At 42.5% G+C, this 18,302-nt stretch overlaps 1 protein-coding gene across 1 annotated transcript; it reads left to right on the top strand.

Annotated features, from left to right (window-relative positions):
• The first annotated feature begins 450 nt into the window (after window positions 1-450).
• LOC109192702 lies at window positions 451-5,413 on the top strand. The gene is made up of 8 exons (XM_019343406.1): window positions 451-866; window positions 1,608-1,660; window positions 2,160-2,219; window positions 2,325-2,402; window positions 4,012-4,141; window positions 4,454-4,506; window positions 4,594-4,758; window positions 5,015-5,413. Exons 1-8 carry the CDS (start codon window positions 548-550, stop codon window positions 5,159-5,161), a joined length of 1,005 nt encoding a protein of 334 aa, XP_019198951.1. The 5' UTR covers window positions 451-547; the 3' UTR covers window positions 5,162-5,413.
• Window positions 5,414-18,302: the final 12,889 nt, after the last annotated feature.

Below are 18,302 nucleotides of genomic sequence, written 5' to 3'. Positions count from 1 at the left end.
TAACGCCGGATGATGGTGGTAGATAACGCCGGATGATGGTGGTATATTATACGGCGTAAGTTGCCGGAAATAATGGTGGTAGATAGCGATAAAGAAGAATCATAGCCGCATTTGGGAAATGCGGCTATCGGTATGATATACGATAGCCGCATTTCCCAAATGCGGGTGGGTCTATACGGCAACCGCATTTGGAAAATGCGGCTGTGGTATAATATACGACAACCGCATTTCCCCAAATGCGGTTGTCCGTAGAGTGGGAAACTCGGCCACACGAGTTTGGGAAATGCGGATTTGACCCCATCCGCATTTCCGAAACTCATTTTTCTATTCTTGTCAAAAAAAAAAAAAGCTTCCTATTTTTGTCCAAAACCACTTCCCACCTCCCATTTCAGTCAATTTCCCTATTTAAAGACAGATAAGAAATTACGTCCAATACATACTCTGTTTCAAGTCCATTTGGTGAGTGACACGTCAGACGGGATACATTATCCCTGGCTCTCTGCACTCTGTTTTGCATTTGCTCTCAAAACGTTGCTCCGGCGGCATAATGACTGCTCTCGCAGTAACAGCCTCTCCGCTGCCTCTACCACGGCGAGGCAGCCACCAAAGCCGCCGTGCCTCCTTTGTTTGCGACTTTTCAGTACTCACGACTTGTATTGCGAAACATAGAGTCCGAAGGAGGACGGCATTGTCTCCCCAGTTTTCCCAGTTTTATCTTTCAACAAGAAAACGTTCGCCTCTAAATTCAACCGAAGAAGGCAGGGGCGAAGTAGATTATCAAGTTCTCACGGCTCTTACAAGCAAGTATAATGATATAGTTATCCTGGACACCGCAGAATCACGGGTGCTGCTCCTCGATTCCAGTGGTACTTCCTCCTTGTTTCCGTTTCCTCGCACATGATACAATTATTTTAGTATTTAGTGTTTACTGTAGGAAGTCGTGGAATCGCATATCACATGATCTAGTCAGGAATACAGAGAGGGTAATTAGAAACAATTGCGAAAGTTCTGTAGTTAAAAACTAATTTTCCGTCATAGTTATCCAATTCAAACGTCGATGTGAGGAATCATATGAATGCCGGCGAAATAAATATGTTTCCCAAAAAAGTGAATGAAGGGGTGTTTTTGTTCACCGGCCCTGCTCAGCAATTCGCTACCACCAATTGCCTCAGCCCAACAATTTTTCCTCATAGCACTTGTCGTACTTAATTGCACAGTTTTAACACTTGTTAGATCAACCGCTTACCACTTCACAAAAAACTATTGCTAATAGTGAATGTCACAACTTTATTTTCTTATACCAGTATACCACCCATTACATTTTCGAGACGACCCTCCACCCAACAATCCCTTAGCCACAAATTGCTAGACTTAGCCGTTCACCGGCCTCCGCCCAACTCCAGGCCAGTGTCAAAAGAAAGAAAAAAATGTCTGTAGTTTCCCAACTCCAGGCCAGTGTCAAAAGGACTTTCTACTACATTAGACAGACTTACCTGGTGGGATAAGTAATTAGCTTTTCACGAGAGAGATTCAAGCATTTCTACATTCTGCACTTGTATATTTAATGTTTTAGGAAGATGCTTAGTTTCTTGTTTATGTTGGCACAGGTAATGTACACAGCATATTACACAAGGCAAAAAAGTGGACCAATGCATATTGGGTACGCCTTTGTTCTTCTAGTCACCTATTCCCTTTAATTTTTGATCATAAATCTCAAATTTCTGTTGCTTTAGAAACTGCAGATCACGTTTGCTTCTGTCAATGTATATATATGCACAATCTCAAACCAGTTTACTTATTTTTTTTTTTTTCACTGAATGTAATGCATTAGTGTCCTACTGTCATAGAATAATAACCAGCATGATTCTCAAAATCACTATGTTTATTGAGACTTGAGTATAGGTTCCTAGATATAAAATATCCTGAAAAGAGGAGCTATAATCCATTTCTTAAACTATTTTGCTTATGTAGTTATGCACTTATGCTACAATCGGATTTTTTGGGTGGGTTTTAAAGATATCTTTATTTAAAATAATGTAGTCCCAAAATGGCATGGTTAAATTATTCCTTAAAATTTGTAATCACACAGCATGTGTGCCAAATGACTTGAATCGAATGCTACATCCTATGTTGATGAAGTTTCGCTTTGGTGAATACAGGATGATTTTGCCACTTTTCCGGCTATTGTTCCGAAAGGTCCCATTGCAATCCTAGGCTTGGTAATTCAGTTGTGTTATTGGTAAATGTGGTTTCTGGATCTCACACTATTTACTGTATCTCACCGTAAAATAATTGCTTCAATTACAATATTTCAAAATTTTCAGGGTGGTGGAACAGCTGCTCATTTGATGCTTGAATTATGGCCTTCGGTACAGCTTGAGGGCTGGGAGGTTGATGACATTGTACTGCCCTTTCATTGTCACTGCTCTGTTGCTTTTGTCTGTGGTACACTATTGTTTCACAAGCTGCTCTTCCCTTTCCATCTTAATCAACTTCTTTTAGAGTCTCTATATTCTCCTGCAGCTAAATGGTGCCAAAAATGAAATCAGTTTATGTGTCTTGCCTGCAACTTTCCAGTTACATATCTGACAATGGTGTAGTGACTTAACAGAAGAAGTTGGTGGTCCCCTGAAGTAAGTTTCAAATGGAACTTTCCTAGGAGAAATTTGTCGTATGGACTGGGTGACGACCTTAAATATAATATGTAAAGCCACTGAAAGTGTTAATAAATAATGTGAATTGGAAGGCCCAGAAGGTGGCAGAAAGCTGCCACTCAATTGTAGGAGGAAGATCTGTGTTAATCAACTGAAATAGTTGGAGAGGAAATAACATGGTTACTGACTTTTTTTAAACCCAGAAAAGATAACCATTACTCAGTACTGTGGGGTATGGGCCATGTTTACACAAATTTTAATAATATTAAAAGAAATAACATAAGAGTGGGGAGGACATAAGGTTAGGAGACTACTCCATGTCCCTTAGTGCAAATGTGAGAGTCGGGGACAACCTGCTCTTTGCAATATTGATGTGTGTTGCCCCAAATAAAGAATAAAAAGAAAAGCAAAAAGCCTAGCACAATGACCAAGGAGACTCTCCTTGTTAATACAGTTGAAGAAATAATCAAAACAAAAGATGCAAAAAAAGAGAAATGAAGTAGAACATGAGCTTCCAAAAGGGAATGAAAACAAACAAAACATCAAACACAGAGAAAGAGCCTGCAAGGAAAAATCAAACAAGATGCAAATCCTACTTGGTCGCTAGCTTGATAACAACTTGATAGAAAGATTTATGATAGCCCATTTACTTATATAGGCTTGAGAGCTAGCTAAGGTCTTTCATGATATTCCAACATGTGAAGCATAGAACTAAATGGTTGTACTTCTATGATGTTGTTCTTGGAGGTTTAAATGGTTAGTTAAATGTCTCTGCAATCTCATGATACTATGCATATCTATAGACTGAAATAACCTATCACTTCATTTATTTTCTCCTATCCTTCTAAATGTGTGGCAATTTGTTCTATATATTAGTCTCAAGGAAATAAGGTTGAGTACATCTTCTTTTGCAGACCTTGCGTTATTCAGGAGCTTTTTACACAAGTTCTAACCTTTATTTGTACTGAGGAAATTGCACATCTTTTCTATTTCTTATTTTTATTATGATACTATGGACACTCTTTAGACGTGCTGAAATTCTTAGTATGATTACCTAGTAAGCCTAGGATCTTTCCATTTTCTTTGACATTGTATGTAAAACTGAAGTATTCTTTGATTAGTTAGCTGAATTAATTAATGACATAGCAAAGAGAAGGATAAAGTTGTCTATCTCCCTTTTCCCATGTTTACAAGAGAGCACTTACGTATACATGAATGAGGGAGAATAAGACTATAAGAGGCACCTAGGAATTATAATAGTCACCTATAGTATATCAAACAAATTAAAAGAACTAACTCATATAACTCTTTTATTTATTTATTTATTTATTTATTTATTTATTTTTATGTATGCTAGTTGATAGAAAAAGCAAGAGAATATCTTGGTCTATCTGATCTGGAGAAGCACAATGAAGTAGGTGGGGTATTAAAGGTTCATATTGGTGATGCACTTTCTCCATCTGTTGCTATTCCTGGAGGGTATGCAGGTTGTTTTTCACTTTCTGTCATTGAGATAACCATTGCATAGACACACACAAACAACACACTTTGAAGTTGCATGCAACTTTTTAAGCTGGAATATAAGTCTTTTTTCCTTGTTGCCAGTAATTGAAAGGCCACATGAATCTCTAACTGATGTGTGGGGATCATTTTCCTAACTGGCTGCTTTAGATTGATATTATGGTACTCATAAATGAGTGCTAACATACAAAAATATGAGGAGGCATGCACTGATGATAGGTACATTTTCATCAAGTTCCATACACTGCTTCTTACTTTTGTTGACCTAATTATTTCAGGTATTATAGTTGATTTATTTTCTGATGCAAAAGTTTTGCCTCAGCTGCAAGAGGTATGCACAAAGCATAGGGGCTTGATCATGTTGCACCTTTTTTATATTCTAATAATGATCACCTATTAGCTTTAACCTTTTTAACAGGTTGCAACTTGGTTAACTCTGAAAGATATGTTGATGCCAAATGGTCGAATTATGGTGAACTGTGGTGCTGCTACCAATATAACAAGCCGACCAGAATTTGCAGCATTTGGTCCTTGGGAATTAAATGAAACTATCAAGGCATTATGCACAGCCTTTCCTGGACAAGTATGCCACTACAATTATATTAATGTTCACAAAAGTCTGATAGACTTGAATACTAGTATTATGTCAAATGTTTATCTAGTTTCTGCATGTGTTCTTAGAGATATTTTCCATGTAAATAGCATCAGTAAGCAATAAGCATAATTTGAGAAGGTAATGCTCAACTATAGTGCACTAAGAATAACTTATTAGTTTGTATGTGCTCATTAGTGAATAAAAGTTTTGATATCTAGCCTAATGATAATGATATGAATGACAGATAAATTGGAAAAAGCTACCAAGGACAGCAGGGGAAAATTATCTTGCACTGACAGGGCCATTGCCTGATTTGGCTGTTTGGTCAGCTTGTCTCCCTGAAGAATTGAGCTCAATTGTCAAGCAATGGAAGGCCTGTCAATTTTCATGAATTTGAGGGCAATGGTTATACAATGTGTGACTCTTAGCCCCTAGGGAAATTGTCATTTTTCATGAACTTGAATTTCTTTTGATTCTTCAAATTTTGAAAGTGAATTTAGTTGCTTTGGTCAAATGTTTTGATTAATTGGAGGCTGAATAACTTCTGGTTTAGACTTTTAAGTTTGTAAAAGCTTTCACCTCGTCAAGAACTTAAGATTGTAAGGGTAGTATAAGGTATATATATATATATATTTTCATACAAGGACAGTGACAGTAGGGCATTTTAATCCACATAAAAGCACCCTATTCTTTCTCCCTTACCTTCTCAATGATATTGCACGCTGACAGGAAGTTTTGGCAGTGGATGCTTGGATTCAATGATAAACTGTGTTAATCAAGGTACTTCTTTGGATGAGGATAAGATATCTGAATCAACTGAATAATAGCTCTGTACGAGAGTATATGTAATCAAGAGAACTAAACCTACTACAAGACGACAAATACTAATAATAATAGACTCCTAATACTCTCCCTCAAGCACAAGGTTGACTGGAGAAAAACATTGAGCTTGTCACGTAGAGTAGCAAAACGCGGACCAAGCAGAGGCACGTACCAGAGAAACAAGCCAAGTCACCTCCGCGGACACGTCAGCCAGTGCCTTATACTCCGCTTCAGTGGACGAATGAGCAACCGTACGGTTGCTTCCGACAGGACCAGGAAATCAGATTGCCACCAAGAAACACCGCAAAGCCACTCGTAGACTTCCTGTCACTCGGATCACCAGCCCAGTGCGAATCCGAAAAAGCATGTATAGCAACAGAAGATGATTAACGTATAAGCAAACCAAAGTGAAGTGTGCCTTTAACGTACCGCAACACTCGTTTGAGCATAGCCCAATGCTTAGTGGTGGGAGAGTGCGTGTGCTGACAGATCATGTTTACCGCATATGACAGATCCGACCGTGTGACCGTAAGGTACTGAAGAGTCCCAACAAGGCTCCGATACTACGTAGGATCCTCATAGTGAGCCTCGGTAGGGGACGACGACCGAGACATAGGGACCGGAGTAGCCAGAGCTTTACAATCAACCATTCTTGCACGTTTTAAAATATCCCGCATGTACCTCTGCTGAGAAAGAAGCAAGCCATCATCCCGAGATACCGTCTCAATACCAAGAACGAAAGACGGAGCTCCCATGTCACGAATTTTAAACTCCGAGGCTAAGTCAGCAAGCAGACGAGTAACACGAGAAACATCAGAACCCATGACAAGGATGTCATCAACATACACAAGCAAATATAAACAAACAGAGTCATGAGTATAAATAAACAAGGAAACATCAGTCTTGGACGGAGTAAAGCCAACCGAAACCAAGAAAGCATGCAACCTATTAAACCAAGCCCGAGGATCCTACTTAAGACCATAAAGTGACTTCTGCAATAGACGCACGTAATCAGGCTGAGCCTTGTCTTCATAACCGGGAGGCTGCTTCATGTAAACAGTTTCTGCAAGAGTACCATTAAGGAAGGCATTATGAACGTCAAACTGTCGAATAGTCCAACCACGAGAAACGGCTAGAGACAAGAGAAGCCGAACACTAGTCAGCTTAACGACAGGACTAAAAGTCTAAAAAAAGTCCTGTCCAACCACCTGATTGAACCCCTTAGCTACCAGCAGGGCTTTGTGTCTTTCTATTGACTATCCGCCTTCCGCTTTGTTCTAAACACCCATTTGCACCCCACAACATTCATACCTGGTGTGCGACAAACCAAACACCAAGTGTTATTTTGGAGCAAAGCATTGAACTCAAGGTCCATGGCCTCACGCCACTCAGGGTGCCGAACTGCCTGTGAGTAACACGTCGACTCAGGAACCGCTACCAAGGCAACATGCTGAGTCGGCCCTTGAGACCGAGTCGCCATGACATGAGACCTCGGCGGAACAACTTTCGGTGCACGCCGACCGCATCTAGCCACAGCATCATCACTCGAGACCGGCTCAGTCACAGTACAGAGCTCGAGTCATGCGAGGGACCACTGGAATCCACCGCCATCACAGAACCAGAGTCGGGCACAGCCCCACACACATCGGAACCGGGATCAACTCGAACACTGCCAACACCCCATGGTGCAACCGAATCTGGGCGAGTAACTTACAAAGGCACAGAAGAGGCAAACAGATATATGGTCTCATCAAACCGTACATGATGGAAAATGAATACCTTGTTAGTAGCAGGATCAAGACAACGGTAGCCATGAAACGAAGACGGATAACCAAGGAACACACACGGAGAAGACCTATACTGCAATTTATTACGATTATATGGACGCAATAGAGGATAACAGAGACAACTAAACACACGCAGAAAAGAATATGACGGACTAGACCGGTGCAAACGAAAGTGAGGACTAACATTATCAAAGACACGAGTGGGAATCTTATTGATAAGATAGACCGTAGTAACGCATAATCCCAATAACGCTGTGGAACCGAAGCCTGAGCCATGAGGGCCAAGCCTGTCTCCACAACGTGACGATGTCTACGTTCAATTCTACCATTCTACTCATGTGTATAGGCATACGACTGCCTATGATTGATGCCTAAGGAGGTAAACGTACGAGGAAAACGTTTATATTCTCCCCCTAAATCAAATTGTATAGAGATAATTTTATGATTAAAAGAACGTTCAACAAGTGATCGAAACTGTTCGAAGATAGCATACACATCCGTTTTGGCACGCATAGGATAAAACCATACATAACGTGTGTAATCATCAACAAACAACACGAAATAACGAAAACCATTGACAGAAAGAAAAGGCGCCCCAAATATCAGTATAGATAAGTTCTAAAACATGCGATGTAATAGTGTCAACACAAGGCAAGGGAAATAGAGAAGATTTCCCTAGCATACATGTAACACCCCCTTAAAAACATGCCATTTTAAAACCTTAAACATGCAGATAACTAAACCAAACAACTAACACAACGGAAGACTGAAAGATAGATAGATATAAATAAACTGGAATACGGGGTGCTATGCCACGTTCACCAAAGAGTTGAACGCACAGGCAACATCTGTAATGTTTAAATCTAAACCAAATATCTCATTGTTCAACATCTAAGCTGGCTCACAGGCCACAAAACGTAAGGGAGAAGCTATACTAGCAAACACTAGACCGCGCACTCGTCTAGACATCACCTGAAAGAACACAATAAACATGGGACGACGCCCGGTCAGCGAATAATGCTGGTAACCCACCAATACATGTGAAATAACATACATAGGTAAGATATACATTTGTAAAGCCATTTTCGAAACAGAATACATAGATATATAAGTGCAAAACCAAGAGTAATCGTCAACACAAGACTTAACACTCTCAACAAGAACAGGGGAACACATCCCAAGACCACAAGGACAACAACAACCCAAAAGGATAACTACAAGACCAACGGCAACACATGCCTAGGCAACACATGCCTTTGTGACTACACACGTCACAAGAAGAGAACTCACAACAACGGCTACACAAGCCCTCGAGACATCACTCATCACGAGTTGATATGCCTTCCTTATGCCCGGTTCCAACCTTATGGCTACCCCCAACCTTATATCTAGTTCCAACCTTTACCTCCAGGACCCCTGTACACCAAGTCTAACCTTTTCCCTCCGAGGACCGTCGTCCCCTCTCCAACAGATCTCCAACAGAACCACCGATTTCATAGTACACGAGGGTACCGATCACACACACGGCAACACATGCCACCCAAGAATCACGTAAACCTTACACAAAGGTCACAACTCCATAATCACGTCATGGCCACCACGAGGACCACTGCAATACCTTGATGACTAGTGTCCCATACCACTAATCGTGCAATCCAAGTAAAGGCACACACGCATCACACCTCAACAGGAATCAATCAACAGATCACAACGAAGATATGAAACCATACTCAATCAGGGAATGGATCACAGTCCAACAACAACAACGATGAATAACACAAGTTATCATCACTCATTAGGAAAGTACAAACAACACACACGCTAGCATTCAAACACCGAACTAGCATGCTTATCAAACGGGTAAACCAAACATAGTTCCGAAGAACACACAAGACTCATCACGGTTCAACGAATCACAAAGTTGAACACTTAGCACGATTCAAGACACCAAAGCCTACATGGATTCCTACAATATAGTTCCAGACATATGAAACATCAAGAAGACGCTCAAATAGTTCCACAAAAGAACATCGGGAAGTCAAAAGACCAAATACCGAGTCAAAAGAATCACGGGGAACAAATCCCCCAACATCCACAACACGTACCCTGCGGGTGGGCCCACGGGTAGGCCCCTACCCGTGGTCCTGCCCGCGGTTACAAGCCCTTCCACAACATGTACCCCGCGGGTGGGTGGCGGGTTGGACCCCTACCCGCCGTTCCGCCCGCGGGTACACCCCTGTACCACAACAAAACACTTCGCGGATTTCTATGTCCAAACTCAAATTCAAGTCCAAAACATGCCAAATCTCACCAAATACAACAAAATGACTTGAATCAAAGGAATAGCCAAGCAATGGCATATAAGAACCCTAAACACAAGCTCTAGATATGCATTTTTACAAGACAATGCATAAACACTCACATTTCATAGCAAAACACATGTAGAATTCAAGAAATATTCACATAGGTAAGCAAAATAGATTTTGTAGAGCATGTGTTACCTCTTGAAGACTAAAGACTTCACTTTACACCTCAACAAGCTCCTCACAAAGCTCACCTTCCAAACCCACTTCAAGAACATACCAAAAGATCATAAAGATCCTATCTTTAAGAAAAGACACCTTAGATAATACTAAAAACACAAGAACTTAGATCTTACCCTCCTAGATGCCCAAATATATGAAAGGTTGAATCTTGGAAGCAACTCTTGAAGTTTTGGTAAGGCTTCAATCTTGGCTTGGAAGGAAAGCTATCTACCTTTTTAGAGAGAAGGTGGAGCTAGATTTTTAGAAAGTGTAAGGAAAGAATGAAGGTGGTCTACTAGGTTAGGTTACAATACTAACACCAAGTGAAAGGTCAAGAATACCCTTACTAACATAAGGAAATGTAAGGGAACAAAGGAACTCCCTATAAAGCTTAAGGTACAACTTTGATTTTGGGGTTGACTAGTCAATTACTAGTCCCTGACTATTGAATTTTCAAGATTTTTAGGAATTAAACCATTAATTGAAATAGGGTTAATTACTCAATTAATCCCTTAATTGAATTTGGATTTCGGGGTGTCACATCCTGTCCCCCTTCAAAGAAGCTTCGTCCCCGAAGCTTGGGTACGACGAATTAGAACAAACGGTGATAGGAAACAACATTGTGACAAGAGGTTCAAGAACAAACTCTTTTGGTCAAAAACTCCAAAAGATTCCACAAGATTTCAAGGCAATAAAGTGTTCAAAGCAAGAAAGAAGGCATTTCAAATCAAGGATTGGCAAGAGTTAAGCAAACGGATAGATTGAGCATAACGAACTCTAATCCCAACACAAACATCAACTTCTAAACAACAACTAAGAACTAAGCAACTAGCTCCAAACACCAACTACGAAGCTAACTAAGCAACAAAACAACAAGCAAAGACAAGCATACAAAGCAAGCAACAACCAAACGGTAACAACGGCTAGGAAGATAACATCAACCAAAAGAAGAGCGAACAAGACGGCCTCAGCTCCACTCTAGAAAGGCTCGCTCTCCGACTCCTCAGACTCCTCAGACTCCTCTTCATCTTCTCCTCTACGGCTTGAACTGGCTTCGATCTGATCTAACCTCTGGTGCACTGCGACAAACTGCGCCTTCATGAACGCGAAGCCTTCTGCGATCATACTGTTCTGTTGACGAAGCAAGGTGACAACGCGCTCCTCATGTGCCATGGCATCATGCTCCCTCTTGGTGCGAGCTTCTTTCCTTCTTCGATTTTCCTCCCTATCAGAATCACTTTCTTCGGCTTCGGCAGTTTCCGGTGCTTCCACTTCTTCTTCTTGGCCTGCTTCATCCTCAACTTCTTCGTCACCGCCCAAACTCTGGACTGCGAGGCTCAACTTCCCAGCATGAATCCCAAGCTCTGTTGCCAACTCTGCCCTTTCTTCAGGTGCTTTCCTTGCCACTTCTTCAAGCGTGATGTACTCACCATCATCCAGCTGAAACAAATTACAACTCCGAAGATTGGTGGCATCCAACACCAACTTTCCCACAGCCTTTGGGAGACAACCATCCACGCTTACACCCTTCCTAACCAAAATCCAGCTCAACACCATCCCATACGGTAGACTTTTCCGGTTATGATCACGACAGAAAACCATATGTTGCAACATCAAAGCTGGCAGATTGAACTTAACCATATTCTTGAGACAGAAGGCAAAGGTGCACTCCAACTTTCCCAACAACTTACTTTTGTTGTTATTGGGTAACAAGCAATCCGATACCAACATAACCAAAATCCGTTGCTCCGCGGACAACCACTTTATCTCTGGCCTTGAAGCTTGAGTAAAACCACTCGTACAGCACAACAAATAGCTCAAATAGTCCCCGTACCCCATGGTATCCGTACTAATCCATGAATGACCACTATACTGAGCAACTCCTGAAGCAGATAAACTCAAAAGCTGAGCCAGCCTCTTTTCAGATAACACAATCTTCACACCTCTCACTTTGGAAGTGACCTCAAACTTATCGCCCTCTTTTGTCACAACCATGTGACGATAAAATTCCTTAACCAAACTCGGGTAAGTCTCGACCCTTATGGCGAGAAACCCATCCAACAAACCTTGGAATCTAAGCATATCCAACAAAGAATTGGGAAAAGATTCCAGATCAAAAGCTTTACCTTCAAGAACAAGGTAATGGGCATCCACCCATTCCGCTTTCCTAGCCAAACTTGACCTTCTAGGCATGATAAGAGATGACCCAAAGCTCAACAAACAAAGCCCACAACTCTTCCTCTTCTTCTCCCTCTTTTCGCTGCTCTTCTCTCTCTCTCTCTCGCGGCTCTCTCTCTCTCTCTCGGCGATGCAGCTCCGGCGGGCGGCGAATGACAGCGGCGGACGGCGAGGCGGTGGCGGGTGGCTGCTACGCCGGTGGTGGGGTGGCGGGTTGCAGGTGGTGGCGACGGGTGGAAGGGTTTTGGGTGATTCACGGGTAGAGAAGAAGGAGAAAGGAAAATTTAGGAATTAGGGATTTTGGGAAAAAGTTGGGGAAAAGATGATTTAATTTGGGAATTTGGGTAAAGTGGGAATTTATGGTTTAAATGGAATTAAGATTGGGTAAATTCTAAGAAAGATAATTAGTTCAAGTGGGTTAGAGGTTGGGTTGACAAAGAATAGGCTTGGGTTTGAAACTCAATGGTTATAAATAGAAAATTTTGCTTGGGGTTTTTAGGCTACACAAGATCGGATTTTTGTATGGGTTTTCTACTGTCAATTTCAAGGAAAACTTGGGAAATTTAGAGGGTTCTCAATGGAAAGATTACAAGAATTGTAGAATTAACCCAAGCACGATTCATTCCAAAGATTGATAACTAACTCCACAACGAAGCTTATTCGCAACACTAAGGAAGTCACTTAACAAGAAGAATTTGCACGTAACTCCAAAAGAATCACTACCAGAGGAAAGCATGCCAGGGATTGCTAAGTAACTCAAATAGACAACGACGAAACACAGGATAACACTCAAGACAACAAAGAACACGATACTCACGAAAAACAAGGATAGGCTAGGAAAGGATTACCTGCCAGCTCCTCCTCCACCAAACCCTCGGACTCTGCCTGCGAACGCCCCATCACAAAGACTCTCCCAGGCGGCCTAGCTCCAGCTGCTCCACGGCCCGAACTACCTCCCGATGCTCCTCCAGCTCCCAGGGGTGGTGGCAACGCCCGCTGATTGGCTTGCTGGGGGCACTCCGCAACCTTGTGACCTCTATCACCACAACGAAAACATCGCAACGCGAAACCGCTGCAGTTCTGACCAGTATGCAACTTCCCACACCTATGACAAGGAGGTGTCTTGACTTGATTCCCTTGCTCTATCCGGTTAGGTCCTTGAGATGAGGATGAAACGTTCTTGGTCTGAAAACTCGGTCGTGTCATCTTGAAGGTAGAAGAACCCCCGCTCTCGGTCCTTTTCCTTGCTTGCTCATACGATCCCCGCTGAAGCTGCTGAACGCGATACAGGTCCGCGGCACTCAGATACGCATCCTTAAGAGAACTTGGCCTACTCACCGTCAACGCTTTTCGTGCCTCATAATTCAAACCGGCAACGAATCTCTTGACCTTAGCAAGCTCCGTAGGCACAAGCATCCGAGCAAAGCGCGCCAACTCCAAAAACTTCTTGTGGTACTCGACCACAGACAGGGATCCTTGCTGCAGGTGAAAGAACTCATCAAACATGGGGGTTCGCACGTGCGCAGGGTAAAACCTCTCGCGCATCCTATCTTTAAGCGCGAACCAACCAAACTCAGGCTCTTCAAGGAAGGTCGGACCCTCATGGACCCACCACAGATCAGCTTCTTGGCAGAAGTAGAACGTTGCCAGTTCTACCCTTCTCTCCTCGGGACAACCCACAACCGCGAAGATCTTGTCGAACACTCTCATCCATTCCTCCAAAACTACCGGGTCTTCTTCACCCGTGAAGGTCGGCGGCCTATGACTTGACACCGAACGACCCATATCCCGGTGCCCAGCAGGTTGAGGAGGTGGCACGGGGTGGTTGTTGTTCAGCAAAGCCTCGCTAAGCGTCTGCATCGTCTGCGTTAGCAGCTGGAGGTTTTGAGCGAGCTGCTTGTACGTCGGGGTCTCCGGGGTACGCGCTCGGGGACGAGGAGGCATCGCAAACTTCTATAACAACAACACGGTTACCAAAAGATAGCAAACAAGCAAAGAACGGAAAGCAACACTCAGCTCATCGCGCAACCTAGAGTCCTAAGCCTAACACTTAGATTCTTAAGGTCGCATAAAGGTCTCAAACCACACTTAGCCACTTAGAAAGTCTAGATGTAACACCCCCGATTTTCAAAACTTTTGAAACTTATATAAAGAAGGTAAAATCTCATTAAATCCCAAAACATAATATAAGGAGTACGGGGTGCTATGCCACACCTGAGCTAGAGAACTCAGGTGCACAGGCTAACTAACTAATATCCTCAACAAAGTGAATGCATAACGTGGCACGCAGGCCGAAAGGGAAACTATCTACTACTATGCTCCACGGTTCTAGCGCGCTCCAGTGTCTACTCTTCTGTGCCTGAAAGCCAAATATATCTGTTCAGCGAGAGATGCTGGTAACCCACTCCAACGCGTTGAAATACAATACATATAGACATATATATATATATATATATATATATATATATATATATATATATATATATATAGATATACGAAAACCATTTTGAAGCATGAAGATATATCCTAAGAAACTCTAGCTTTCAAAACAGGGGATAGACTCAACATATAGAGCTTAGCACAGACAACGGTCATAATCAAGCATATACAATTCATAAGCATAGGGAAACAGGCAAGGCAGATAAAGATAAACACAGTTAATATCCATAACCCGACATATATGATTCCCGGCATAAATCCCAAAGTCACCTCCCAAGACACTCATAACAACAACTCATCCATATCTCATCACATAGCACACTTTGTTGGCGCCACAGGACCAATCGCATGCCCATACATGAGGGTCAGCGCATATAGCTCTGACACGGCCCCGCAGCACCCTGCCCCGTATCGCAACACGGAGGGGTCGATCGCAACCGACCGATGAACCGTAGCTCATCATAGTGTTTGATCGCAACCAAACAGTGGACCGCAGCCCAAGAGTATGTCATCTGACCGCAGCCAGGAAATATGAACCGCAGCTCATGTAGAAACGTTTGATCGCAACCAAATGGTGGACCGCAACCCAAGAGTGTAAATCTGACCGCAGCCAGCTTCTGAACCGCAGCTCAAGAATAACCAATCCGATCGCAACCGAATTGGGGTATCACGCACACATAACACATAGCAAGCACATGCAACCCACATTAACACATTGGGAAGGGGGAGAAAACGTATAACAAAACCTATGCGTGATCCTTCACATACTAAGAATAATCCTAAGGGGTTCATACTTCTTTCACCTAAGTCAACGGGATACCAATTCAACTAGCATGCAATAAATAAGACTCATACAACCTACGAACGGTACCCGAAATATCAAACTAGACATAGGCACGATAGACGGAGTCCGTTGGGACACCACGGGGGTCGAGGGAACATCAAACGGGGAAGCCAAAATCCCAAATTGGGGTGCAAACCAGCGGGTAGCCGGTGGGTGAGGGTTCACCCGCCGGCGGCCCGCTGCCGGCGTTGCCCAAGAAGGCCGCGGGTAGGTGGCGGGTCCCCTACCCCCACCTACCCCCCACTGACTCTTTTTCACCAAAAACGCCCCGGGAACCTTTGTGGAACCCGAAACCATGCTTAGACACTTTCAAACGCAATTGATAACACACGTAGACAATTAATCGGATCAAAGATCGAGAAACATATGGCACATAACCAATCATGCTTTTCTAAACATAATCAACACCCAATCATGCGAATTCCCACCCAATATACCCAGAATAATCCCATACGATACAACCTAGGGTTCTAATCATTTTTAAATCAACAAGGACACAATTCATCTTCTAATATCAAGATTCGGTAAGAATATCACATAAACATCAAGAACATCCTACAATCATCAAGAACAGCATATAATCATCAAGAACGTCATATAATCATCAAGAACACCATAATTATCAAGAACCTTTCATCATCAAGATCATCCATGGAATCATCCCACCAATCATCAACAATAATTTCACAAATCATCAATACACAATAATATGGGGAAATCCTAAGAGGGGAATCATAGCTATGAAAATAGGTTTTGTTGAGACATGTGTTACCTCTTAGCCTTAATTAATTCCTTGGCTATGAAGGGTCTTTCTTTAAGCTTTCTTCTTTCTTGATTTCTCCTAGGGGAATTCTTGGAACTTCATGTGTGGTGAGGGATTATTGTGGTGGGGGATCTAAGTGCCTCCTATATCCCTATTTATATATTTAAGACTCCTAATTAGGGCCTGAATGGTATGGGTTTACTAATTCTATTCCTTATATGACTAAGGGCTTGTTTTAGGGATAAGGGTCCATGGTCCATAGTGGACCATATTAATTAATTAAAGAGAATCCTAATCATAATCTGAATAGTAAAAGGTTTACTTTCTTTATTCCTAGTAGGCTTAAGACTCTAATTTAGGCAAGGGTCCACGGTTCATGGTGGGCCTTTATTAATCAATTAAAGGGAAACCTAACGGAATTAAATCATATTTAATTATTATTAACGGGATTAATTAAATAATTAATCCGGGATTTAAGGCCGTAACACGGGGTGTTACACTAGACTTACTCCTTCCTAGGCTCAAAACCTAGGCTCTGATACCAACTGTAACACCCCCTAAAAACGTGTCATTTTAAAACCTTAAACATGCAGATAACTAAACCAAACAACTAACACAGCGGAAGACTGAAAGATAGATAGATATAAATAAACTGGAATACGGGGTGCTATGCCACATTCACCAAAGAGTTGAACACACAGGCAACATCTGCAATGTTTAAATCTAAACCAAATATCTCATTGTTCTACATCTAAGTTGGCTCACAGGCCACACAACGTAAGGGAGAAGCTATACTTGCAAGCACTAGACCGCGCACTCGTCTAGACATCACCTGAAACAACACAATAAACATGAGACGACGCCTGGTCAGCGAATAATGTTGGTAACCCACCAATACATGTGAAATAACATACATAGGTAAGATATACATTTGTAAAGCCATTTTCGAAACAGAATACATAGATATATAAGTGCAAAACCAAGAGTAATCGTCAACACAAGACTTAACACTCTCAACAAGAACACGGGAACACATCCCAAGACCACAAGGACAACAACACCCAAAAGGATAACGACAAGACCACGGCAACACATGCCTAGGCAACACATGCCTTTGTGACTACACACATCACAAGAAGAGAACTCACAACAACGGCTACACAAGCCCTCGAGACATCACTCATCACAAGTTGATATGCCTTCCTTATGCCCAGTTCCAACCTTATGGCTACCCCCAACCTTATATCTAGTTCCAACCTTTACCTCCAGGACCCCTGTACACCAAGTCCAACCTTTTTCCCTCCGAGGACCGTCGTCCCCTCTCCAACAGAACCACCGATTTCATAGTACACGAGGGTACCGATCACACACACGGCAACACATGCCACCCACGAATCACGCGAACCTTGCACAAAGGTCACAACTCCATAATCACGTCATGGCCACCACGAGGACCACTGCAATACCTTGGTGACTAGTGTCCCATACCACTAATCGTGCAATCCAAGTAAAGCCACACACGCATCACACCTCAACAGGAATCAATCAACGAATCACAACGAAGATATGAAACCATACTCAATCAAAGAATGGATCACAGTCCAACAACAACAACGATGAATAACACAAGTTATCATCACTCATTAGGAAAGTACAAACAACACACACGATAGCATTCAAACACCGAACTAGCATGCTTATCAAACGGGTAAACCAAACATAATTCCGAAGAACACACAAGACTCATCACGGTTCAACGAATCACAAAGTTGAACACTTAGCACGATTCAAGACACCAAAGCCTACATGGATTCCTACCATATAGTTCTAGACATACGAAACATCAAGAAAACGCTCAAATAGTTCCACAAAAGAACATCGGGAAGTCAAAAGACCAAATACCGAGTCAAAAGAATCACGGGGAACAATCCCCCAACATCCATATATCGTACCCCGCGGGCGGACCCACGGGTAGACCCCTTCCCGCGGTTCCGCCCGCGGGTACATAACCCACAAGCAACCTGTACCCCGCGGGTGGGCGACGGGTGGACCTCCTACCCGCCGTTCCGCCCGCGGGTACACACATATACCAAAATAAATCCTTTCGGAGATTTTCATCTCCAAACTCAAATTCAAGTCCAAAATATGCCAAATCTCACCAAATACAACAAAAT

Source organism: Ipomoea nil, unplaced genomic scaffold (genome assembly GCF_001879475.1).
Source record: "Ipomoea nil cultivar Tokyo-kokei standard unplaced genomic scaffold, Asagao_1.1 scaffold1833, whole genome shotgun sequence".
Lineage (NCBI taxonomy): Eukaryota > Viridiplantae > Streptophyta > Magnoliopsida > Solanales > Convolvulaceae > Ipomoea > Ipomoea nil.
Note: the sequence above shows the minus strand (reverse complement) of the source record. Positions and strands in the feature narration are given on the sequence as shown.